Genomic DNA, 24,951 nt, shown 5'->3' with positions numbered 1-24,951 from the left:
ATATGGAGCTAACTTGCTCACCTACGCTGTACAGGCTAAGTTAACAAAAAAAGGGCGATGAATTACACTAACCGAACGGAGGTGACAACTCAAAGCGCATATGTATATATATTTGTGTTCTTTTTGTGGTTACCTGTGTTGTTGCAGGAAGCAAAATGTCTAACAAGGGCCAAGCGAATCCGTATTTTATCAGTTACTTAAATTGAGAACGCAGTTGAAGACTGGCGAACAGGTGTTCAAACGTTATCTATATAGATTTATGCATAGAGTTTGGCAGAAGCTGTGTTCAGGATTGGAGGCAATACGCCTTGTTCATTTTGGCTAGTCCGCTGTGTGTTGAAATCGATATAAACTATTCCAAGCCCAACAATACACGGGACGATTGAAATATAGTTTCTCTTCGTCTCATTGTCTTGTGCTTGATCTAGATAATTTCTGCCTTAGCAAGCTAGCTAGTTGAATTCGCTCAGTATAAATCGTGCCAATCAGTTTATTATTGTTACTACTCGTTAATTAAATAACGAACCTGCATAGTGAAATATACTACTGAGAAAAAAAATTGTCAGTGGCTAAAATAACTATTATTTTCGCCATCAAGAGGCTATTGATAACACCCAAGTAGCAGCTACATTTTAGAATATGTAACAGGCTTTGGTACGCTGAATGATGTCTTTATCAACACCAGCGCCTAATCTGGGCCTAAATGTTAAGCTCACCTCTTACCTACTCCGGAGTGAGAATCGTTCGAATCTGTTGCGGTTAGCGGTCCCCGCTCAGTATCCTCAGCCTTACGTTGACTGCTGGTTTTACGACCTTGGTTCGTGGCCGTACTCCATGCGCTGCTGCATGGTTACTCATCGTCGTTTGCGTAGTCGGCTGGCGTAGTGACTTTGTCGCCGATCTACATGTCAGCCCCAACTGGTCCATATTGATGTGAGCGACATGGACGGCTGGTTTACCGCTGACATTGAGAATGGAAAGCCTATCCGTTTATAATTGATACTGAAACCGCAGAGTCAGAATCGTCTTCTTTCTCTTTCTCGCCGTCTCGTTCATATAACAAGGTCGACTTCTCGTGAATCCACTCTCGTACACGCATTTATATGTGAGGGTAAATAAAATGTGTGACCAATTGCGCAGGGTAAGCGCCGGGGTCTTCCCCGGGCCGGTCCTATAGCATAGACGCACGACGAAACCAGTACAGGCGCTCCTTCGCAGGCCCTTGATTAAACTTTCCTAGACGCAACCACGTAGCCGATACATGGTTATTCTGTGGAAGTGTCACTGCTGGGCCCAGACAGTGCCGTTAATTTGTATACAGACGTGGCAGATTTTCGAATTTTTCTTTGTAGTCACAAGGTAACGGAAACGTGATGTATGGAACGTTTTGAAAAGAAACCAGTATTAGAAATGTTTCACAGTTGGCGTAGTAAATCGAAGTAATTAGTTAATATATTGGTACATATATAATCAAGGTATCGTTATAACGCGCTGTTGGCGGTATCGTGCTTGGATGCGCTGTTAGTTTGTGTGGGAAAACTCTAGGATAGTAATGATACGAGGGGTGCATTTTCCGATTGGTTCAAATAGAAAATTTCTCTATTTAAAATAAGCTTGCTTGAACTGTGAACCAGATCTTGTTTTCCTTATTGGGACTGATCAAAAATTACCTGCAAGTATGATACACAATGAGCCGTAAAATGAGCCACGCGTACGAAATACGTCCTAAATCGATTCGGTATCGACCGACTGAAGGGACTGGCGCGCAAGAGTAGTTTGAATTACAACTCAGCATCTTCATCTATAAAGTCGATGGTATGTTTGCTTTTAGGTTTCGGGGGTACACTGAGCTATCGGCGGACACTTACATACGGAAATTTCGAGCTTACATGTATAATACGTTCGAACTCGTTTAGTGTTACCGACTTTAAACAGGTTGCGAGAAACATGTAGCAACACCGCAACGGGGTACGAAAAAAAGAACGATTATACCTTTAGTTCAGCCTGTTTCCACTGAAGCTCTTCCCTTCGTCTGCACCATGAATTTGATCAACAAACATAAACCGCATACGAGAATTCATTGTATTGCTTACGTAGCAAAATAAAGGAGAAAACCATGAAAATCTTGCATAGACGACAATAGCATAACCACTAATGGGTGCCGCCTTGGAAAAAGAAGAAAGCCGTCGTCACGTGCAATTGTGTTATAACTTGAGGTGCACATAGACTTCTCTACATATTGGTTCATAGATATCATGTGGTCAGTGTCGAATCAATACACACTAGATGCGGCGCTATGCTATTTCTCTAGAAGCAGAAACGCCGTTGCCAGCGTTATTGTTTCATTTGACAGTTCGCTTATCTCGGGCCTGACCAGGTGCGACCAGTGCATCGATCCTGCGCCTTATAATTTAAGTTACATTAGACCACACATGTTGATAACTGTGCAGTGCCTACACGCGCGGAAATTTTTATTTTTTAGCACAGATCGATCGTGTCTGCCATAGCAGCAGTAATATTATGGAGTTTGTTGTATCTGAAACGCTCTGGGTCTGAACACTCGGTACTGTGCGATGCACAGCGACACTTCTGTGCTTGCTCGGCCTTGCGTTTGTGTCTGAGCGTACGGATGAATACGACGACAAAACTGATCGACGCTCAAAATATAGATGCTGTTTTCTAATGCATTTATAGGACAAGACGACGCAAAAAGGCCATTGAGAGATTACCTCTTAAAGACTAGGTTATGACTTATATTGGTCAAAGGTTAACGACGGTGTCGACAGCAGCAGAAGGAAATCTCGAGTTAAATGTGATTTCATAGATTCTAAGCGGATCTGAACTAGCGTTACATATCGTCGAAATGGCGGTAAGTTTTGGGTGCATACAGACATACGCGTTCGAATCTGTAAAACTCAAATGATAGGTACGACTGTCGGGTTCTGCATGTTGCCTGGAGCCACGCTAGTTGGCAACGTAACAATTAATAGTCTAAAGAGATCTTCAATACATGGAAATAAAGTGCGTGCAGTTATTTTCAATGCTACGATGTTGCAAATTGGCCAACTCAACAACAGCAACATGTAGAATGATCAGTGGAATTTCCATCGCCATTTTATTATTGGTCTAGTTCTTGAGCAACAGGACTATACAATAGATCGTACTAAATTGTAGAAAAGCGGCCTTACTAGAAAAGCCTGTGCCGGAAAAAACAATGGTTGTCATGGCGACAGCCAAACAGCTCTTTACAATTTTCTCGTCTGCTATCATTGTCTTTTAGCGCAAAGTGTAGTCAACCAGTTAAACTTCTTCTCAAACTAATACGGATTGGCATTTAAAATGTTGATATTAAACATAAATACGTTGTTAATGGCTAAATAACTGACTTGAGATGTGTACCTTCACTCTGTTTTTTCGTTCTAAGATGTCACATGACTTCTTTTGGTATCTGTAACAATGTATAGTATCAGACAAAAGACATTTAATTGACATTTGAATATATAATAAAGTTCTTTTTTCATCTGCGCTTTAATGTAAACAACCAGAGTGTAAACAGCGCGCATCAGCGACGCCACAAATTTCACATGGGTTATCTGACCACCTGGTCCGGAGGCTCACAGGGTTCGAGCTCCGTGGAGTCATCTTCGACCTGGCCGCTGTCGCGGGACTCCTCCACCGATACGGCGTCATTCACAGACAGCACAGGCACCGATCTGGAGGCATTTATCGTCGAGACGTTACATAAAAACCACAAAGAACGTAGTATGATGTTACGACTTGAGCAGGACCTTATCGCGCTACTGAACGACCAGGGTCGGACCTCACACAAGTTTTCCCCAATGACCTCCTATCACCGAATGATTGTGCATCGATGCGCAGCTTTCTTTGGTGAGCTATTGATTCGATTTAAAATGCGTTGTCTTTTCATTGGCACAACCCTGCGATTCTGCTACATCTAGCCCCCCGCGAATGTACTAACTGTTGTTAGTAGTGTATCATTACATCTAAGCAATGATTGAGTCTCTTTGGGTAGGAAACGTTATCATCAGAAAACAAATTCGAGATTTTTTTGTGTGAGTTTACTAAAAAATTGTAAAGCTCAAGTCTTTCATAATTTCACCAGTAACTTTTGCCCTAGCAAATTCCCCCTTGATTTATAAATATAACTATTATTTACAGATCTTACAAACTGAGCATCAAGTCGTTAATGTCTAATGTTCATAATTTGACACCGCTGTATGTAGCACGTGTTTTGCTATTACATTTTTAACTACTTTTTCTCTCTCGCACTCGATCTATCGCTAACTTCCCTCTGTTCACATTATACACCCGTACGCTTCAAAATACAGGTTTGGACCACAATGTCGACACGAGCGGTCAGTCCGTTATTGTCTCGAAGACGAAGCATAGTCGCGTGCCTGAACGACGCTTTCAGGAGTACCTCAACAGTCCGCCACTCGAGCTGTACTCGACCGGACGAACCGGTGGGCCTGATAGCCGTCCGTCGGCCTCCTGCCAGCCGCATTGGACCAGTGATCCCGCCATGCTGTCGGTGAAAAAGCTTAACATACTAAAGCGGGACAATTCGAAAGAAAAGGACGATAAGGACAACACGTCCGGCAGGACTTGTTGGCTGTCGGACGGATGCGGTAACAAAGCCTTCCATGGTCTCGAGGGCCGAAGGTGTCGCTCAATGGAGGAACGGGAAGAACATTACAATCTAGTCAGGTACGTTAGTTAAAGAGTTCACAGGTAAACAACTCGTAAATAGCTTGCGTGTATCTCATAAAGGCAATCATCGATGTTTGAAGTTTGGAGCGGGAGCTTCGGTTTCTGGTCTGACCATTGGTGGTCCGTTTAGACGGCACAATGGAGAATGTCAATCAACAAAATCAAATACTATGTGAGCTTTACATATAACTATTTAGTGCATAACGCTCTATGTGACGAGTACAGAATCTGTAGGATCATGCATTTATCCGGAACTATTGTTTTAAGAGAAAAGGGTCCGCTGAAGCCCTCACTGTAGTTGTTGTTCCTATTACGATCAACTAAGAAAGCTATTTTTGATGACACCCCTCAAGCTAATAGAACCTAACCTAACTGTTTAGATGATCGTTTTTTAATATTTGCCGTTTTTTTAATCTCTGATAGAGAACGCATTTTCAAAGGCGGCTCGCTCGACGACCGGGCAACGGCTTTATCAACGAGTACATCGCCGGTCGATCCTGTCCAATCGCTCTTGCCGTCACCACGTGGAGTTGTGATACCCGCTGAAGGTGTTGCCCCTGGTGTTGTTTCGGGCGAGCTCGTTATCTCGGGAGCAGCCGCCAGAACGACGCCGGAAGTTGTTTCAGTAGTCGTTTCATCAATGCCCGCCGTCGTAAACGACACCAGCGAAAGCATCACCAGTATCGGTATCAGCGTCCATGATGGCGGTAGTGACCCGGACAATCCAAGCCCATCGAGTACAAGCACGAGTGCAACGGTACGCCCTTCGTCGGAAAAAGACAACAACGGACTGAACATTGCCGTCGAAGGTGGCAGCGATACAGCAGAGAAGGCTAAGGAGATCGAGGAGGACACGACCAAGAGGTCCGCTCCTAGTGACAGTGAAAGTGGGCGACAACCGCTGCAACAAACGCAACAGTTGCCGCCGCAGCAACAACAGCGGCGCAGTGAAAGCAGTACGAATATTAGTCCGGCGGATCAACTGTCTGTTTCTATGCAAAACATGGCTGTACAGGTGAGTGATAAAGACAAATTGAGATCACATGGTTCAGTAGTAGACGTGGCTGTATTTACTAAAGATTATAACACAACCTTTCATAGGATTAGAATTTGTGTTTAGGAAGGACGTTTTACTATAAGATGATCCTATTTAAACTCTCAACGAACTTTCCATGACCACGGTATAACCTGTGATCGAGAAATATTTTTTACAAATACAAAGAAAATCAACATACATCCAGGTACAACATCCAGGTACTACATAACGTATATACTGGAGCGTGATGTTAAACTTAAAAATTCGGTTCTCTTGATTTTACTTTCTGGCTTCTTTGTTCCGTTTCGTGTATTCAATAGGAGGTGAAAAAAGACGAAGTGCGTAGTCAGCCAAGCCGGACGCGGGATCACCCACAGCCACAACAGCAATATAACAATAGTAGTTCTTCGAACAACAACAGTAATAAATGCCACCGAGGGGACGACCAGCAACATCATCATCATCATCATCACACGCACCTGGTGCACGCTCCGCACTCGCAGGGCGTTGGAGGAGGCGGAGCCCAGACTCACAATGGGCCGGCAGTCAGCGGTGGATCGGGTCGACATCATGGTGGATCGCAGGGATATCATCATAACAATCATCATCACGTTTCGGGAAGCGGGCAGCAGCATCATTCGCAACAGCACCAGCAGCACTTTGGCGGCGGAGGTGTTGCTCACGGGGCTTACGGCCATGCTGGCATACAGACAAGCGCTCATGGCGGGATAGTTCACGGAAGTGGAGGACCCCATTCAGGTGGTGGAGGAGCTCATATGCCATTTCGGCAAGGTGCTGCTGGCAGCGGAGGTGGTGGAGGTGCTAGCGGCGGTGGCGGAAGAAACTACAATCAGCGAGACGCACAAACTTTCAAAGATAACCGATCGCCACCAGATTGGAAACAGCACCAGAGTCCTCAGGGAAGCCAGGGTCACGCAGGTCTGGTGGATTACCGAACGATGGATGGCCACACACCCGATAAGATGCTTCATGGATATGTGCACGGTGGAGGACATCCACATGCGGCTGCGGCAGCGGCGCATGCTGCTGCAGCTGCCGCAGCCCATACACAAGGACAGCTTTTTGCTGTCCAGCCGGTAGCGGCTGATATGAACGGCCCGCCACATGGCGTTACCGAGCAATGGGTACACGTACCACCCTACGTCAACCAACTTACGACTAGTCAGGGCATCGCCACGTATCTCAACCATCAACAGCAGTACACTGCTGCGGCTCCAGCACCCACCATGTACTATGTTCCGTCGAATCATTGCGCGGTTTGGCAGCCAGTTTCGATGCCGCCTGGGAGCCACGGAGGAGCCCAACTGCAACCAACACAGATCGCCCAGGTTGCTCCAGTTGGCCAGATGAGTCAGATGGCCCAAATGGGTCAACACGGAGTGCCGGGTGAGCATGGCAGCGTTGTTCCATTACTTGGCTCAGTGAGTATGCCGCTGGTTCCTCCAGGCGTCTCACCACCAATGCTAGCACTTGGACCGAATGGGCAGGTGTTACCTTTGCCACCCGGGCACACTGTTCAAGCACTGCAGGCTGTGCCGAATGTACAAAGTGTGCAGGGGGTACCGGCAGCTATGGGCCACCCGCATCCAGCTGCAGCGCATTCAGGCCATCACCACATCAATCATCAAATGAATGGCGCACAGGTGATGTCACCGCCCCCTCCACCAGGTGCTCCTATGCGAGCGGCGACGCCTGGACAGTGCCTCTTGCCTACACCCCTGCCGCAGGGGACGGCTTCCAGCGGAGGCGCAGCAACCGCAGCGACACCCATCGGCCTCGCGGTTACTGGTCCGGCAGGAGGTCCCGGGCCCACCGCCCATGCGTCAGCGGCTCACGCGCATGCAGTACCTGCTACTCCCGGCCAACAGATTGTGATTGCCCCTCCAATGTGCGCCCAGTACGGCCAGTCGGTGTGGCCCCCGGCGGGGCCGATCTATTGTTACAGCGCACTCCGACCGACGGGCCAGTATTACACGCTGTCGTATGCACCTGCACCGGGTACGAGCACTGCTGCTTTGGGGCCAAATGGCCCTCCGGCTTATTCGCCCGGAGGAGCATCGGCGTCGGGTCGTGCCCTGCCACCGACAACCTGCCCAACGTCCGTGCCAATTATGACGCCTGCAAACGCCCAATACGGTGGGTATGATGTGATGTTAGACTAGAAAACTAAATGGAAAACGTAAGATTGCTGTGGTTTGTTGATTGTTATCCGATGATGATGATGGTGATTATTGCTTTTATAACTGGGTGCGTAAGATAACTGTAGTTTATTGAAACCAACCTTTACCCATGTTTTCGCTCTGTGTAGCGTCGCGGATGACTACCATATCTTATAAAAGTATCTGCTTTTGCGTTACTTACAGGCGTAGCGGGGGTCATTCCATTAACTGCTGCCGGGAGTGCAACGCCGGGCCAGGTCCGATTTGCAGGACCCTCTATTCTCAATTTGTAGAGACAGAAACACAGGATAAAACTAACTATTACGATAGAACGGGGATACTGAAGGGTACCAACGCAAGCGCTGTTGTTGGTCCCGACCTTCGGCGATATCTCCACGTCTCATTACACATTATGGCATTCGTCACTTTTCTATCTATCATCGAACTTTCCAACCTTTTTCTTAGAGCATGAAACAGATGCTAAGGAAGAAGACCACTAAGCAGCAATTCTTACTTACTTACCTACCTACCTACCTAGAAGCGAGTGATCTAAACATTTTACCCGTTAAACAAACGTTTCTCGACGCCAAACGTTCCTAAAACGTCCGCATAAAATATTACCACCTATTCTATGTCCCGTATAGCTAATATAATACTGCTAATAATAGCAAGTCGGTTTCTATTTAATATACAGATTTCCACTTTTTCAACCTGTGGTCGTGATGATTGTCACAAAAAAAATTCGTCTGTTTATTGTCGACAACAAAATGATAATGCTGATGATAGCTAGCGAATGCGATGTCGGAGATTACCATATTAATAGTAATGATAGGATGGTAAAGAGCCATTCGTTCAATCATCGAAGCACCGGAGCACTCCTTCACGCATTCATTGATAATAATAATTCAGTAATTACATTAATTAGTTCATTGACAGTGAGGCTCGGGAGGCAGACATGAAGGCTGTTGGCTGGAGAACGTTGATAATACGAAGCGAGGACATTATATATAGGGGAGACGGGAGGACCATAGGAAAGCCGAGGGATTGAGACGCTTGACAGGGAAAGCGGATGAGTCCAATACAGGTCGAAAAAGAGGCTGATATTAAAGCCAGGTCGTATTGCGGTAGCGGGCCTTGCAGATAGGAAATGTAAAGCAGGAATGCCGATTGCGGTTAAAAAGATTATGGCTAGAGGAGAACTCACTGTCACAGCAGAGATTCATGAATAAAGAATTAAAATGAAGAATCACAAACACAAATTCTATTAGAGTAGATACATAAATATGTAAGAGGTTACGAGTGAGCGAGAACGCAAGCGGACTGAGTTTCAAAAAATGTAATAATAATAATAATGTAGAAGTGATCCACAAAGGTAAATGATTAAAAAAATAGTAATCATATCGCCGTGTCAAAAAAACTAAGTTAAACAAACAAAATAAATTATGAACCAGCAGAAGTGGTCGGAAGGTGGACAGATTGTGGAAAAGAAGAAAAACTCGTGGAACAGCATGGGAGGGAAATCGCGAGACACCTGTGAATAGACACCAGCGAGTTATTATGGGAATTATTACGCTAATGGTTAAATATAATAAAGATGAGGATAAAGAATGAACTAAACAAAAATGAAAGCAGAACTTGAGTTAGCAAAGGATATATAAGCGAAAAGGATTTGGGGTAAGATTTGCCATTGTGACGCAGCTGATGATCGAGTACTAGGACGCGTCTGCACGGAAGGTTGACACAAAACGTGAGCGTGTGCATCTACGAAAAAAAAAGAAGCACTTGATGAAGCTGATTGTGAAAATAAGGTACGCCAGAGTTGTGTGTTGTCAACATAGAAACAAACCTGCGTATAAACAATTGCGGCGAGACTTTACGTGTTCTTGTTTGATTGAGCAGGCCATGTCAATAAAGCGGACAATGCACTACGGGAGATGATGAAAGAATCGAGGCGGGACCGGAAGTTACCAAACATATGGAACGAATTAAGGAAGAGTTACTTGACGAAAAGGGTAGTTTCCGCCGGCTAATAGATAACGGGAAGATAACGGTGAAGCTAAACATGTCGTGTATGTGGAAGGGATTTGCAGGAATAATACGGCCAACTATAGTAGCCCTCTCATCTACGCCATTTTGGGTTCTGATTTCACTAGCGCTGCGGTGTGAAGTTAAAAGAGCCTGGGGGATTTGGGCTTATGGTAAATATGTTGTCGAGTGATGATCATAACGAGCTAAAAATAGCATATGCATGCAGCGTTTGAAATAAACAAGGAAACGAGGGGTCAGAAAACAAACCAGATTCGTAATAATAACAAAGTAAAAGGACAAATGAGGAGAAAAAGAGGGTCCGTTTATGAAAAGCACGCCATGCCCAAGTCGACCAAATCTGAATCATGTCACTGGAACAGCGGCTGACGATGGTTAAACCGTAATTCTGGATGATAGTAATGCTAATAACATGAATATTATGAAATGATAATAACATTAATAAAATATAATAACAAGATACGATAGAATGATGGAGAACAATAATAAGGAAGGCTCGTTGATAATAACCCGTATGCTGACTAGAGAGGAAGAAAGTTGCGGCCAGGACCGTAATGAAGGGAATATCTAGTCTCGAAATAAAGTCTAGCTCATATTGACGTAAAAGCCGTGTAATAATTGTTCAGCAGTCAAAAGTCGTTCAACTGGCACCAGTCTAAAACAGGGGACGGACGATGGAGGTGAATCTGCAAATGCCAAATGAGGCCCTGTACTACGGTGGCACATACCCAGCAGTGGTGGGACTTAACGGATGACTAATTAGTACACGTTGGAAAAATTCTTATATGACATCCACGTTTATTTTGCTTTTTGAAAGACCATTTCTATTCGATAACTCTCCCAAATCTATCGATATCAATTTTTTCATACATTGATATTCTTTTGTTGCTTATCGTCCAACGAGAACGAGAAAAAGACCACTGTACTTTCTTTTAGCTCGTTTCAAGCTAAAGTTCGTAATAAATAAATCAAATTTTAAATAAATGCAGTATCAACAAGCAAAGGGAATATTATAATGTTATTATTTTCGCATCCGTTCGAGTAATTCCTCCAAGGGTTCTGACTGTTGCAATACCAGGTAGACAACCCAATAAACACACTTTTCCCGACGGAAGTAAATGACATCCGAGCGTTAAATATGACTGGTTCGTTAACGTACGTTTTTGAAACACCACTCTTACGTACCGCAATACTACATGGCGTGACTACTAAAAACAGATTTCCAACCATATTCGATTGAAACAGTAACTAAATAAAAAAAGGTGAGTCCTATTTCTATTTAAAGGGAAATTTCAGAAGCTAAGGCATTCATTCGAGGCGGCCAAATATAAGTCCGCCATGCATAAAGTTCAATTTGTTTATTCTTAGACTGTTGTAGTGCAGTTAGACTGCAACACCTCGATGCCTCGACAACCTTCGATTACTCGAAGCCTTATTACATAATCCGAGCTCATAGGCTTGTGTTCCTTAACAGACCCGACCTACAGCTGGCCTATGCAGTAATTCTTTCTGATATCATACGCCGTTCCAGGAGCAGTCTAGTATTAGAATGTGTCTTCACGGAAGCTTCGGAAGGTTGTTTGACGATTATTACGACTTTCGACATTGTAGAGTCCGACGCTCATCAACAAGTGCACGAAAAGAACAATTATTAGGTGTGTATATATATATATATATATATATATATATATATATATATATATAATGAACATCTATATCGCTTGAAACAGCCATTCGCTTCACTATATTGAGGGGAAAGGGTTGTTATACCTCGTCGAGCCAGCTGGATCTGACCTATTTCGCCGTCGCTATGAACGCGATGACGACTAAATGCCGTTTAACTTCGGCACAGGACGCATGGCATCTGACAGTCGTTCTTTGAAAGCTGGTTACGTTTTTCTATTATTATTATTGTTATTGTTATTATTATCAGCTAATGAGCTACATTGAATAAGAAACGGTCGTTGCGATAGCCGTACGAATAGCTGATGCCGAAATCCTCATTTTCAGTGATGTCGTATTAAGAAGGCAACTGTTTGTTGTGGACGCATCTAACTTATCACGCAGACGGCCAGGTTCAGCGTTTGATCTACTGAAATGGTACAAGGTACCATCAATCCGCTATAGATATAACTACATAAGCAAGATAGTAGTAAGTTGTTGGGTGCTTTGACGAAAACATAGTAGCTGTTGGGTCTGTGATTGATCACTGAATCGCGTGTGGCACCAAGAGAAGTTAGCTAACATACAAATGTCGCTCCGATGTGTTCGGGAATCGCCAGGAGAGATACAGGCAGACCCGAAAGAAAACGGAGTCGCGATTAACGTGTTAAGAGTAATTAGACGATTTGCGCCATATTTAATTTCACCAAGCATAGTATATAGGAGATCTGTATTTTTGACCTTGAGTTGGTAGCAAATGCCTGATGAAGTACTGATGAATTTAATGATAATAAATTCGGTTGTCATTTTGAAAGTGACTTCAATGAAGAAGGGTTATTGGGAAATACCGTGGTGCTCCTTCCCCTCGTATCGCACTTTCCACGATTCTGTACTATATCGGTGCAATTTCAGTTTCAACTCATCAGTATAAACCATGGGCCAAGCAGTTGACTACTTAGCCCGTATTAGGTAATTTACTCGTTTTTATTGCTGTTTATTCCGACATTTTACGGACGTTTGTGTTGATACGGACTTGAATGCTGGTAAAAAGCATGAGCGTATCTAGCGTAAGTTTGCGGGAATCCCTATGAAAAATTAACGAAAAAAAATGATGAGAGTAAGACTGAGGAAAAACAATGAGAGAACAATTACCACTTACCGTTTTACTTTACTGGAAAGAAGTCTCCCTAATCTCCCCTTTTGAACACCATTGGTATGACCATCATGACCTGAGTTTTTTCATCGCCAGTCACAGAAATAGCATATTCTAATTTCAATAGTCATTAGAATGCACACTTCCAGAGTGCTTTTCGCCGCTTACAAGGCACAATCTTCTATCATGGAATCATGTGCCAAACATTAGTCAGACGAGTGAGGTCACCGTGAAACCTCATTGAGCAAATTTTCCGGTAAATAAAAATATGTGACGGGATGGCAAAGGCTTCGATAAGCAACAATAGTTTCAGGCGCTTCGTTTGTCCGCTAACTTGGTTTCTCTTTTAGTTAAGTTAGTTGTGCCCGCTTGCTTCGTCCATGATGGGCTTGAATTGAATGGAATTATTTCGGTAAACACGAGACTCTGCTTCACATGGCCAGCCTTCAGCACGAATTCGCCCGGCTTCGAACCCGGACCAACTTACGTGCCCTTAAATTTAGTAGGCAATTATGCTGCCATTGTACTGTCGTGGAGCGTTACTCTAGAAGTTACTTTCAAATGATCGTGTGCTTTTTCGGACTCAAATGGATGTTTGTTGCGGTCCTGCGTTCTTTTAACGATACATGAATGCTACATAATTTATATCAATAAAAAGTTAACTCTCTCCAATGTCTCCAAGACCCGTAGTATTTTCAGTTAACTCATGAATCAGGTTTATCCGTACAAGTTTAGCAGCCGATTCAATTGGCATATTGTAGTATTTCAAAAATCAGTTATGCTAAATACTAATTCTATACTTGACTGCCGATCAAATAGGCTACTTATAGATACTCGTTGTTTTTACTTCAAACAGCTAAGTTGAGCTGGTTTAGGTTTTTCGGTACGTTGTAAAATAACAGATTGCTATAATGGACTCGTTTCCTTATCGGTTGTTTGTTGCGTGCTGTGTCTGATATGGGCCACGTCATTGTATAGAATGACCCATGCAAACTTATTATATATTTTGCGGCCTATTTTGTGGTTCCCTTACGCTCGTACAACAGAAATGTGGAAGTTATCATTAAAGCAAGTTGTTGCCCTAGGGAATGCGGCAATGCAACCCGCTACTACTGTGCCTGACCCCTATAAAAACCTCGTATCAATGGGAAATAATTAACTGACAAACAACAATATTATACTATGATATCTACTGCAGCACGCTGGCCGTTATAACGTTAATTTCGTGGTCAAGTTAGACTAACACATTTCTAACACCTTTTTCCTATTTGGTTTTAGTACGGGTCTAATTCCTTAACTTGTTATTATTTAAACATACTTATCGTGTGTTAATACAGACTTTTATAATATATAGATATTGATAGACACATTTGCCGGTCAAACTCTTTAAGAAAGAGGCGAAGATTTGAACTGTGTTTCCTTGGTCAGGTTGCTTACTCCTGTATTCCTCGTACTCGAATGCCATTGTGCTGGCTCCTATGGTGCTTAGTGACATTGTCATCCGTGAAGATCGTTCGAATAAGATAGAAGAGGAACATTTTAGATCTTTTTACAGACATAAAAGGATTAAATTGACAACGGCTCCGCTAAATTAGAAGTCGTCTTCGTTTTTAGCTCGTATTTTAGTTCGATTTAAAACGAGGCCACACTTTTCTATTTCGTTTCATTCAATTACGTTATTACTATACATGTGATTATCGTATCGGTATATACCCATATACGAAATCATTCGTAGCTCAAAACTTCTTGACAGCCGCGTGGGCACCACTAACCATGTTAGGACGTTACTTCCCTCGAATCTGATCAGAAACTATCTATCGAATACGGCGTTACGTCAGGCTTTTGTGAACGAGAATAGTTTCACCCTGCGCAAAAACGTCTAGGATTTATTCTTTGTATAGCATGTGAGTTTACTCGGTTCAACCTAAGCCCGATCAATAAGAAATTACGGCTGGAAACAGAAACTGTCAGATGACACTCGTGACCTTTGTCTTCCAGAAGTTCATGCAACAAACGTTCCTTGTCAATCTGTCACAAATCCTTCGTTTAAACTACACGTACCCGGGTCACTCTTTAGCTTGCCGATGACGCACTACATTGACAATGTTTAGTTTTTTGCCATAATTGACCATTATCGAGCGGGTCAGACGAGTAGAACATTTCTCAGCGAAGAAACAGGTCCCAGCACGCTAAGTACTTTCAGTAAATCTGGCATGGCTGAAAGTCTGTTGTTCGTTACTTTTGTTAAAAAATGTTTTACCGGAAAAGTAGGCTACTGTGAAATGGTCATTTCGATTGTGAAGGACAGAAACTACAATGAAATCTAATATATTGCACTACACAGTATTATAGAAGTTATCAACATCTGTACGTAGCTTTACATGTAGTACAATGGACTTTTTAGAGGCTTTGGTGTATTTGCTACAAGTGAAACATTTAGCATTGGCCTATAGATTATGTAGAAACAACAGCTCCCAGAAATCACTAACACAGAAAATCTATAGAATAACGAGTAGCGATAGTTTTGCATGTACATGCAACGCAAGTGTTTTATTCTGCGGAAAAAAAACTGAAGTGTTTGTAGCCGCTTATCTCTTTAGTTTATTTCTACCTGAGAATGTGACTGAGTTATGGAGGTGTTGACAAACAAGGACCGACAATCCAATGGAGTAAGTAGCTTAATTGTAAAGTTTAATTTCGAGAATGTTGGCGAAATTAAGTAACATTTTACGTATACTTTTACACATATTACTATTTAGCATCGTCTGGCCAAAGCTAAGTTGTAGGAAATAATATTATTACTGCAAGCGATCCGAAGGCCAGAGGTATCAGGCCTAAGGCTTAAAACTCATCGAGGTTTTTCTAGGGATTTCCTTATTCCGAGTCGAATAATATCATATTCTTTCTTTACGTTACCTTAAAAAGTAGAAATAATGGTTTGGTTGGTTGTTGGAAATAGCGCCATGTTATATGAGTAATCGGATTATAAGGGGCCTCATAGCTGTGTTTCGTTAAGCGAGCCCGCTGCAACTATCCCTTTCCCGTTAAGGAAACTTACGTTACAGCCTACAGCGAAAAAAACCGATTCCGAGTTGCGAAATTTGGCCTAGTATACTTTTGTCTTTGTGCGAAAGAGCGTCACCGCAGCTGTGGCTGTTCCCAGTTCACCATGGCTATGTCGCGTTAAAAATATATCGTTAACTTTAAGCTACAGGGAGCACATTGTCGTTGAAATTTATCGGGCGTTTTTTTGAGGTATCTAATCAGTTGTATTTTTTATGTTTTAGGCCAAGTACTGTTGTTAGGCGTCGTTTTCGAAGCCGCGAAACGAACCTTGTGCGATTTGAACAAGCCACAGAAGATCGGGCGATCGAAAATAAAGCTGCCATGCATGTTTAGTATATTTGTTTTCACATTGTAGCTCTCAAAAATATCCTTTGGTCAACGTATATATGAACTATTTATTGCAACAAGTAACAGAATTTCAACAACTGATTTTTCCTTGCGCACGTCCGACCTTCGAGTTAGCACCCCTGAGCACGCCGCGCAGCATCAATGACTCTTAAGCTCGATTTTAGACAACGTCTGCTAGGTCGGGCACGGGTTTGCGCAGTTGCTCCGAGTTCGGAGTGATGCGAGCCAGGCTCGCGGACTTCGAATATCTGCATCGAATAAAATAAAAAGCTTCTCTAGGGTTTAGCAGAAATCTTTGAATCTGTGCAAATAAACGAGTATTTTTAAAGGCTCGTCGTTTGTGGCGCTTTTGACAGAATTGGCAATTGCGCTATATGGTGAAGCACTAGTCAGCCTTAACCGATGGTAGCGATCTATTCAGCACGATGACGAAGAAAACGTTTAGGGGTTGGAATCAATTATTTAAAGACGGAATTTATTTGACATCGCTTAATTTCTGTGTATTACACTGGCATCATTGACGTTCAGCGGGTACTAGTTTGATTGCTCTAATGGAGCCCAATGAAATTGCTGATAGGTTTTAGGTTGAAGATTAGTTATGTACACCTTTTTGTCTTTTCATATATTTATTTTGGGTACGTATGCGTCATTTTTATAAGTGTTTTTTTAGGTTCATTCACACTGATTATTCCAATGCCTGTTTAATTTTGACTTAGTGTTCAAAACCTCAAAAAAAATATAATTTATATCTGAAAAACTTGTGTGTATAATGCTTATTGGTATCACAGATATTATAAATGAGTCTATACAAGATGAAGGACTTTTTATTATCTAAGATCGAAGAAAAATCAGACCAAAAATACCATACATCCTTAATGGCAACGCTAGCTAGACTCGAAAATCAATATTGTTGTTTTTGTACTAAATGGGAGACACAATTTATGCCCTCATATTTTGTTTTTGCCTTACAAACCGTTTCGAATTAAATGCTATAGTTAAGTACAATAGGAAATAATGGAATACTGACTTTTTTTGAGTACATTTATGGGTCTAGTGCGAACCGTTAGCCCAAGCCCTGTAGGTCAGTCGTTGCGTATTTAACTGAAAAATGAATGTGCCGCATAGGTTCTATAGATGCACGAAAAGCTTCTATAAAGCTGGCTACACGAACTTATTACCGGTCCAACGAAGCTGGTACTTTGAAGTAAAGGACATCAATTTATTGGTAGATATTATTCACGATTCGTTGAAGTGTTCAATAGATCAACCCCGCAAGTATGTTCTCCATCACATGTAATATCCATTTATATTTACTTGTTGGATGAGCTGCTATTAGCGAATATTAAATTCCTTTTAGAAAACAGGATAGTAATAGAAGTCGCATTAATTGAGAAGTCCAAAATGAAGTTCTATACAAAAAAATGGGGAGCTACTCTAAAAGAACTTCATCAGAATGTAAAGTCAAAGATACAATCTGACAATTAGGGAAGACCTGGAGAAATAAAGTCGTTTAGAGAATAAGAAGTAGACATGTTGAACTGTTGGTCTTACTACTAGGCCACGATATCCATACCACATGCATAAACAGGAAAATGTCATCATCGGGCCATATTGAAGACTGCTCCAATCTAATTTTGGCTTAATAGGGGAGTATGTTTTGAAACTAAGAATATTCAGTGTGTTTTTTTTTCTGTTTAATATGTTATGAAAAATTTGGCTGCAATGTTTTTTTAATTCAACAATACGATCCACAAATTGTGGGGGGAGGGGTATGCGGGAGAGCTTCCCACTCAGCTCGGAGGTTTCAAAAGCCCACAGATATAATTTTCTCAAAACCCTAAACCTATATCTTGCCTTATTCGTTAGAAGACATCCCGATCGAGAAGAGGCTCAAACTATATTCTGCGCTATCTTTAAGGACGCATGGCAGGCATATTTGATGCTAGAAATGCATAATTTTTCCACTATATTAACATTACAACTATACAGGCTTAGATCGCTATTTGACGAGGTTTTGAAAATAGATTTCCATTTTTTCGCCGTCTACGATGCCGAGTAGGCCTTGATGGAATTGAGATGCAGCTCTCAGCTCTGAACATATATGCCCCAAAGCTTACATGGGTTGCCGTCGAATATGGGCGAGATATCGCTCTTTTTATGATAAAACTACCTCCAGCGACTAAAATCAGAAGACTTTCGCGTCTCGGCTATGAGCAAATTACATAGTTAAAAAAATCATCCCTCAGTCCTATTTTAGGTCGAATCGTTTAGTACTTTCCATCATGGGATGAGAAACTGACGGCTTGACCGTTACAGCACACAGAGACTGGCGAAGTTCTAATTCCTGTGGCACCAGCTAGCTACAGAAGATAATTAAAAAAGACACGTTTCGGCCAACCACTTCATCTTTATTGCTACAATGAAGGAAACCGCACAAAAATGTCCGCGGTATCCTTCATATACCTATACGATCCCAGTATAGAATCTGGCATATTGGCATAAGTGAAACTCTGTCTATAATGTACACAATTGTATGTCTATAATGTAACCCAATTGGAACTGCGCAGTTCGAATATCAGAATATACGTGTTAGTGGTACACCTAATAGGATAACCAAATCACGTTCAGGTACGTTAAGAGATTCGGCGAAGTACGCCGTATCTTCTACAGCTGTATTCCCGATCTTCCCCACAATTGACTAGGCAAGCTAGGCTTTTACTTGCTATATCTACGCGTAAAAGAATGGCAATCAAATGTACACGATTCTGTTAGTCTAGCCATCTGCCTAGGCAACTTCCTGAAACAAGGAATACAGAGTGAATTTTTCATCTTCTGCTATGATATAACCATTCGTAAAAGTCGTCCACAATCTGAAATTAGAAAGAGTTCTGAGTTAGTCGTACTGCTATAATGGAAAACAGTGAACGTTGGAACAAGGCTTTTAAACCTGAAAATATGGTACTTGCCGAAGACGTTTCCAGCTTCATAACACGTGCACTGCAAACACGGTCCGTTACAAAATAGGTGCCGTATTGTGTGAGGTTCAATATAATCGAAATACAAGGTCTAGCCATCCAGATCCGATAGAATCCATAGCGAAAACATTTCCGATCCGTCATCCGAATCCTCCAGTGACAGTTCGACTGACTGGTTGTGAGTTCGGGTAAATAAAACCAATCAAGATTCAAGCTAGCCAGGTCTTAAAGTCTTTACTTGTTTGTTGACCGTTTGATGTAGATTTGTCAGAGTCACCGACGTCTACTTTACCAGAGTTACAGAGGACAGGTAAAGTTACAATAGCTAAAATACTGTTGACAGATAACAAAGCAAACTCACAAAGGAAGGTGTTCTAACAACATTTTTATGTATCGATATACTAAGGATATAACAAGATTTATTTAAAATGACTATCGTGAGCGGCAACGCGCCATTGTACTACAGGTAGATCGGTGTAAATACTTTACCTGTTGTTAAAAAAAGGGTCCCGTTTACCGCTGGTACGAAGAATTGAACCTTTTACTAAACGTTAGCAATATAACTTCTCTCTCATTGCCTTTTTACGCGATCTTCTGCAGCTGGGGCCATTTGTTTTCCGTCGTTGCCTTTCAGACATCTACCTTTACCCTGCACATTGGACTGCCAGCTAGTTCACTCAGACAGGAATAACTATTTTGCTATATGTGCTTGTTTCCGGTAATGTCAGGCACATCTAGGTGATACAAGGATTTTTTGATCTGGCTTATTTTGCTCGGTCATAGGCTTCAAACCGCGCTGCCTCTCAATGCCACTGGCTCACACTGGTAGTAATCGCGTATCCGTCTTGATCGCGCTGATGCTGAAAACTACACAGTCTGCCTCGATGAGACGGTGTAGCAGCTCGACGAGATATTTCGATACTATTTTTCTTTGTAATAATAATCCCAGTCATAGGTCGATCTGTGTAGCTATTCGCGCAGTTAGCTCCAACCAGTTAATCAAGGGCACTGCAGCGTCTATGTATTGTTGCTTGCGCTATCTCAAGTTGTTTGAGCTGCGCTTGACATCAGCAAACTTAAACCGACTTCAACAAGCATCGGTCGGAGCATGAGTTGTTATCAATAGTAACAATCCGTCTCAAGCCGGTGCTTCAGTGGCACAGTGAAGTCGGTTCCGCGTGCACGAATACCACGGCAAATGAAAGTAAGGGGCAAAGCCTCATGGGCCTTTGGGGGGCGGCCGAGGAACGAGCCACCTTAACGGCTGGAACCGCTTTCGCCGTCACCGTTAATGATGTCCCTACTGTTGACGCTGCACAGTCATTGTATGGGCTACAAACTTTGTTGGCGTCCCCAAATTTTGCCTTGTTCGACTCAGGAATAGGACACAGAACTCGGAACATAGAGGCCCCTAGGAGCGCAGTGCCGCTTATCTTACTGGCTGGCTCCACCTGTTCACTCTGTTGGACGCTGCGATCACCGCTGCTATCGCTGACACCGCCGACTTGGCCATCCTATCCGCCGCTGTTGGCAGTACTATTGCAGTTTTCTGTACCCGGCATTTTTAGTACTGCTAATATTGTTAATCCTTCTGTTGCTGCTGCTTTTTTGATGTTTACTTGGTTTCTGTTGACTCTTGCTGGCCAGCTTGCTGTGCTAGACTTTCTGAACAGGCAAACCACGTTAGCAGTTGCGAGTCTCCCTCCTCACCGGCGCCTTCTCCACAGCGGTGGCTGTTCACCGCGATGACAAGGCGTTTCCCGTCATTAGAAAACGTTACCACCAGATAGAAACAATAATAGACCACTGTCGGTGCCGCTACGAACAGACAGAGCATTGCTTGCTGTCATACGTTTGCGCTATTAGGAACAACGAGCGCAGAAGCATCAAAGTTCTTTGCAGATCTAGAGAACTGTAGCGGGAACGACTTCTCGAGTCAAGAGTCACCGAACAATAAACTAGGCCCAGAGTTCCTGCCGGGGAAGTTCAATTGCAATTTAAGGATTGTTGCTAAAACGTGATGGATTCTTTTGTATCGTTCGACTGGTCCAGTAGTTTGGTTACATTAAATCAAAGTAAGCTTCTATCCTCGTACTTGGTATTTGAAAGGAAATAGACGACTCTTCTAAAATAAAAGAAGACAGCGACGATTTCAACTGTTCTTAAGCAGGGATTCGATTCGAAGTTCACAGCCGCTGGCTTCGTTGGGTCATTGCCTCCCTTGTGAAGCCTTTGCATAATTAAGCGCTTATAACAAGTGGGATTATCCCTGTGCTGAAATGCTGCGTCTGTAACCTGGATTTTATAGTGAAGGGTACATCTTCATCGGTGCAAAATTAGAGACAGCATCTTGATTCAGTGGAATTCGATTGGTTAAGACTATTTAGCGTATAATAATCACGCGAAAAAATCATAAAAATCCGTCGCTACTGAACTCGGACCGAACCACCGTACCCGTATGTGGATTGCTGCGGTTCATTCCCATCGGATTAGTAAGTTTTTTTCGTGAAGTTGCACGTTCGCGCACTTTTACGCAGTGGACTCACATTTTCCGGCCGTGTGCTGAAATTATCTGTGCTACCGACTGCTCCATTCGAACAAGCCCTTGGACCAGGTGAGTGTTCAGAAATTTCACTGTGTTACGATGTACGCACGCTCACGATAAAGATGAATAGTAAATAATATAACCCAAGGCAAATATACAATAAAAACAAAGTACAATTGTATCTTATCCTTAGTAGTATTGCTATGGGCCACTAGAATGGCTGAATTAAGTAGAAGTGTCGTAAAGCTGTACAAAGATTGTGTAAAAATATATATGTTGCTAAATAATAGTATATTTGTTGTTGGATAGGTTAGGTTTCGATTTTCTAGCATTTCATGGAGGACGTTGCTGATTGATTTTTATTTCGATTCGATGGTTCTGTTGGTGTGCAAAGATCGGCTGCCGTTCGGATATTATATGACAACTCTTGTATGAAATCATAGTTGGTGTTTGAAATTTATCCCGTACAGTGTAGCTCATTTGGATACTTTAAAACCCATTATAATTATGGAGAGAAAAACTGGGACTACCCCAAACGCACTGCTGAACTGTCACAAGGTCTCCTAGGGGCAACTAGTCAATGCGCGGGTCACGTAAGATCAGATAAGTCGTTTAAGGCTCAGGCGAAAAGGCAGACTTCATTTGTCACACTACAGGGTGTGTAGTGTTTGCAGATTGTGTTTCGAGTCGAAAGTGAAATCTCGGCTAAGTGAAAGAGCTCTATTAGTGAAGACGAAGGAAGTTTATTGAACGTCTATTTCGTTAAGCGGAAGTATTCCGAAACTGGGCCTACGAAACAAAAGACCAGCCCAAACGACCTTCAAAAGTCTGCCGTGCCTTAAACGATTGATGAACGTAACTTTCTGCAAAACGGATAAACGCATCGCTATTTTGCGCTTATGAGTATTTGGCAGCTCTTATCCTTGATCCTATAAAAAAGTGCTCCACAATAACGGTGACATAGAATGATGTTCGTGTATTAATGTTTTTAATTTGCAAACGAAAATTCTGCTATACGTGGGCAATCGATTTACTGAGAGCCTAAAACATGCGGTATACGTAAAATACAAGTTTTTGCATAAGTCTAACTGAAGCGCTTGTTAAGCCACACTTCTGGCGAGTAATATTTTGTCGTGTCTGAAAAAATGGCGTCCGCTGACCCTTTGGTACACGGCGTCAAAGACTAGCGTCTCGAATCTTCGAGACACGATTCCAGTTGCCGATCAAGTGAGACCGTTGAAACCGGTTTTCATGATATAGACGGGTACTTTTCCAGTTTACCAACAGCATGCCACGAAACCTGGATGACAAGCACCGATGCCTTATGCCAATATTTTTTTAATTAATTCAAATTGACATTTTTGTATGTATTTAAATTACGTTATGAGTTTTCTTCATTTGCCCGAACCACACGCACTTCGGCCATTAAATCACCTTAATACGCTTAGAGAAGATCGACTTCGAGCCCTGTGAGTTAGATGCTATTAGCTACTCTGAAAGCATCGGCGACACAACTTGAGTTGCTAACAAATAACAAACAGGTTTTTTCGTACCGCACAGAACTATGCGAGTACAGAAGACCAGTTTCTTTATCGTAGGATGTTTATGATAGTCGGATGACGAGTATATATTTTGCTATCGTTCAATGAATTAGAATCGCCTTGGCCAACGAAAAGTTGACGAACGTACATTTGAATGCTAAATTTCGTTACGCTGAAAAATCGATCCCGGCATAGATAGCTGCCAGTATATCAATGTTCTAAGCTCGAACAAACTGTTCCGGCGGATAGCTACTTGCAGAAACTATTCGAGAAGCTATCGGCAGCTATAGACGCCTTCATTTCATTCAATGGCCACATGACAACACACATGTGACAACAATGCTTTTACACTGAGAAAGCAGAGATCTTTGATGAGGCTTACACAAAACTCACACATTCTAAGGAACTCCCAAGCTCAGCAAGGGAGATGTGCACTTTTGGCAAACGGCACTTCTTCCGAGGAGCTCGCCGGACAAGGGAAGCTCAATTGACTAAGCCAAAAAACGCGCAAGGAAAAACAGTCAGGCGTAACTGTTGATGGAGGGGCTGAAGCAGAACGAAGCTTCCCGAGAAACCTGCGCGGTGCAAGCAGCCTATTATTGGCTTTCTGCCCCACAGAGCTTTTCATAACGATCAATAATATTAATATACATATTTTCTTAATTACCATTAGCCATAACAGAGAAAATTATTAGACCTAATAAAGAAAATCTCTTTTTATGGCTCATGCGACCTTTGCTACAGAGGAGCGCAATCGAAACAAGCGCACTTTTAATTGTCTTGAGTTTAGGTGAGTCACAAGGTGGCAGTAGGATGTTATAATAATAAAAGTTCCAGGATCGTCGTGTCCTGTGGCAAAGATCGATTAACGAGACCTTTTTTGTTTAGTCGGAGTCATTGTCATTTAGGTAAGAATACCGATAATCGGCTGTAGCTTTAGCTGACATGCGTATATGACTGTATATATTGTCGCATGACTGTGTAGTCAAATATATTGGGTAAGATAGATCCGGCCGGCCCTACATTAACCGAACTAGTTCCTGTTGTGTCCTGACTTCACTGTCAACGTTTTTTTTTCTTTTCATCTGCATAATATTCTGCATGGCCGAATGCGAATTATGATCACAGTGTTTATTGAGTTCCACCAATGTGTTCCTATGGTCTAGAACATAATAAGTGCAGCGCGACGTTTTGCCCTATCGATATAAGTAGCGTAACGACGTTCATCTTTTGCCCGCTAAATACAAACGTTATTGTCCGTGCCAATCCACTAGTACTAGTCAAGATTTTGAAACCTGCTGTCAGTTCTGCTGCTACACGTGGGCCGTATTGCCACAACAATAAAAAATGGCTTTTTTTAACTTTATTTATGTTTTGGTCGCCTTCGATTGTTGTCGATCGTTGCGACTGAATAGCTTCAAGGGGCTTCTGGAAATCTTCAGAGGCCTTCGACAATGACTGGCACTACGTATGCTGTCGATTTCTAGGGTGTAGAGGTACATAGAATCGTATGCGTCCCTAGGACGATGAAACGCACACGCCAAAAGCTGTAGGACACATGTGGGTGAGCATAGCTTCACAGAGAGGCGCACCTCGTCCTCTGCATGGGAGAAATTATACCTATAAATATATTTTTTACATGACAGCCCTCGATGGGAAATTGTGCGG

The 24,951-nt window shown here is 42.6% G+C and overlaps 2 protein-coding genes and 1 long non-coding RNA gene across 7 annotated transcripts in view; 2 read left to right on the top strand and 1 right to left on the bottom strand.

The window, feature by feature from the left end:
* Positions 1 to 472: 472 nt before the first annotated feature.
* Positions 473 to 2,223, bottom strand: LOC147755027 (uncharacterized). Of its 2 annotated transcripts, XR_015330627.1 has the most exons (3): positions 1,993 to 2,217; positions 1,671 to 1,801; positions 473 to 1,344 (listed from the first exon to the last, which is right to left on the bottom strand). It is a non-coding gene; the product is annotated as an uncharacterized LOC147755027 (long non-coding RNA). The 2 variants fall into 2 exon arrangements; XR_015330626.1 differs by having other exon boundaries at positions 1,671 to 2,223.
* A 19-nt stretch (positions 2,224 to 2,242) lies between these two features.
* Positions 2,243 to 10,599, top strand: LOC111252679 (uncharacterized). Of its 2 annotated transcripts, none has more exons than XM_086993636.1 (6): positions 2,243 to 2,869; positions 3,546 to 3,888; positions 4,350 to 4,728; positions 5,155 to 5,746; positions 6,088 to 7,924; positions 8,152 to 10,599. In XM_086993636.1, the coding sequence occupies exons 1-6, from the start codon at positions 2,864 to 2,866 to the stop codon at positions 8,238 to 8,240; spliced, it is 3,246 nt and encodes a 1,081-aa protein (XP_086849762.1). In that variant the 5' UTR covers positions 2,243 to 2,863; the 3' UTR covers positions 8,241 to 10,599. The 2 variants fall into 2 exon arrangements, with proteins under 2 accessions (XP_086849762.1, XP_086849763.1); XM_086993637.1 differs by lacking the exon at positions 2,243 to 2,869 and adding an exon at positions 3,253 to 3,341.
* A 10,414-nt stretch (positions 10,600 to 21,013) lies between these two features.
* LOC111253463 (E3 ubiquitin-protein ligase AMFR-like) overlaps positions 21,014 to 24,951 on the top strand; it is a 60,736-nt gene continuing 56,798 nt past the window's right edge. For all 3 annotated transcript variants that reach the window (XM_086993451.1, XM_086993453.1, XM_022812858.2), the window contains exon 1: positions 21,014 to 21,811. The gene's annotated coding sequence lies outside the window, so the exon portion shown is untranslated. The remainder of the gene's footprint in view (positions 21,812 to 24,951) is intronic.

This window comes from Varroa destructor, unplaced genomic scaffold, assembly GCF_002443255.2.
Source record: "Varroa destructor unplaced genomic scaffold, Vdes_3.0 BEIS01000006.1, whole genome shotgun sequence".
Taxonomy (NCBI): Eukaryota; Metazoa; Arthropoda; class Arachnida; order Mesostigmata; family Varroidae; genus Varroa; species Varroa destructor.
The sequence above is the reverse complement of the archived record's forward strand: the minus strand, read 5'-3'. Positions and strand labels throughout refer to the sequence as shown.

What these genes read in the sequence shown, in the direction of transcription:
- LOC111252679 (XM_086993636.1), top strand. An exon ending in GAACATTACAATCTAGTCAG is followed by an intron (nt 4,729 to 5,154) that starts GTACGTTAGTTA and finishes AATCTCTGATAG; the next exon opens with AGAACGCATTTTCAAAGGCG. An exon ending in GCCTGCAAACGCCCAATACG is followed by an intron (nt 7,925 to 8,151) that starts GTGGGTATGATG and finishes CGTTACTTACAG; the next exon opens with GCGTAGCGGGGGTCATTCCA.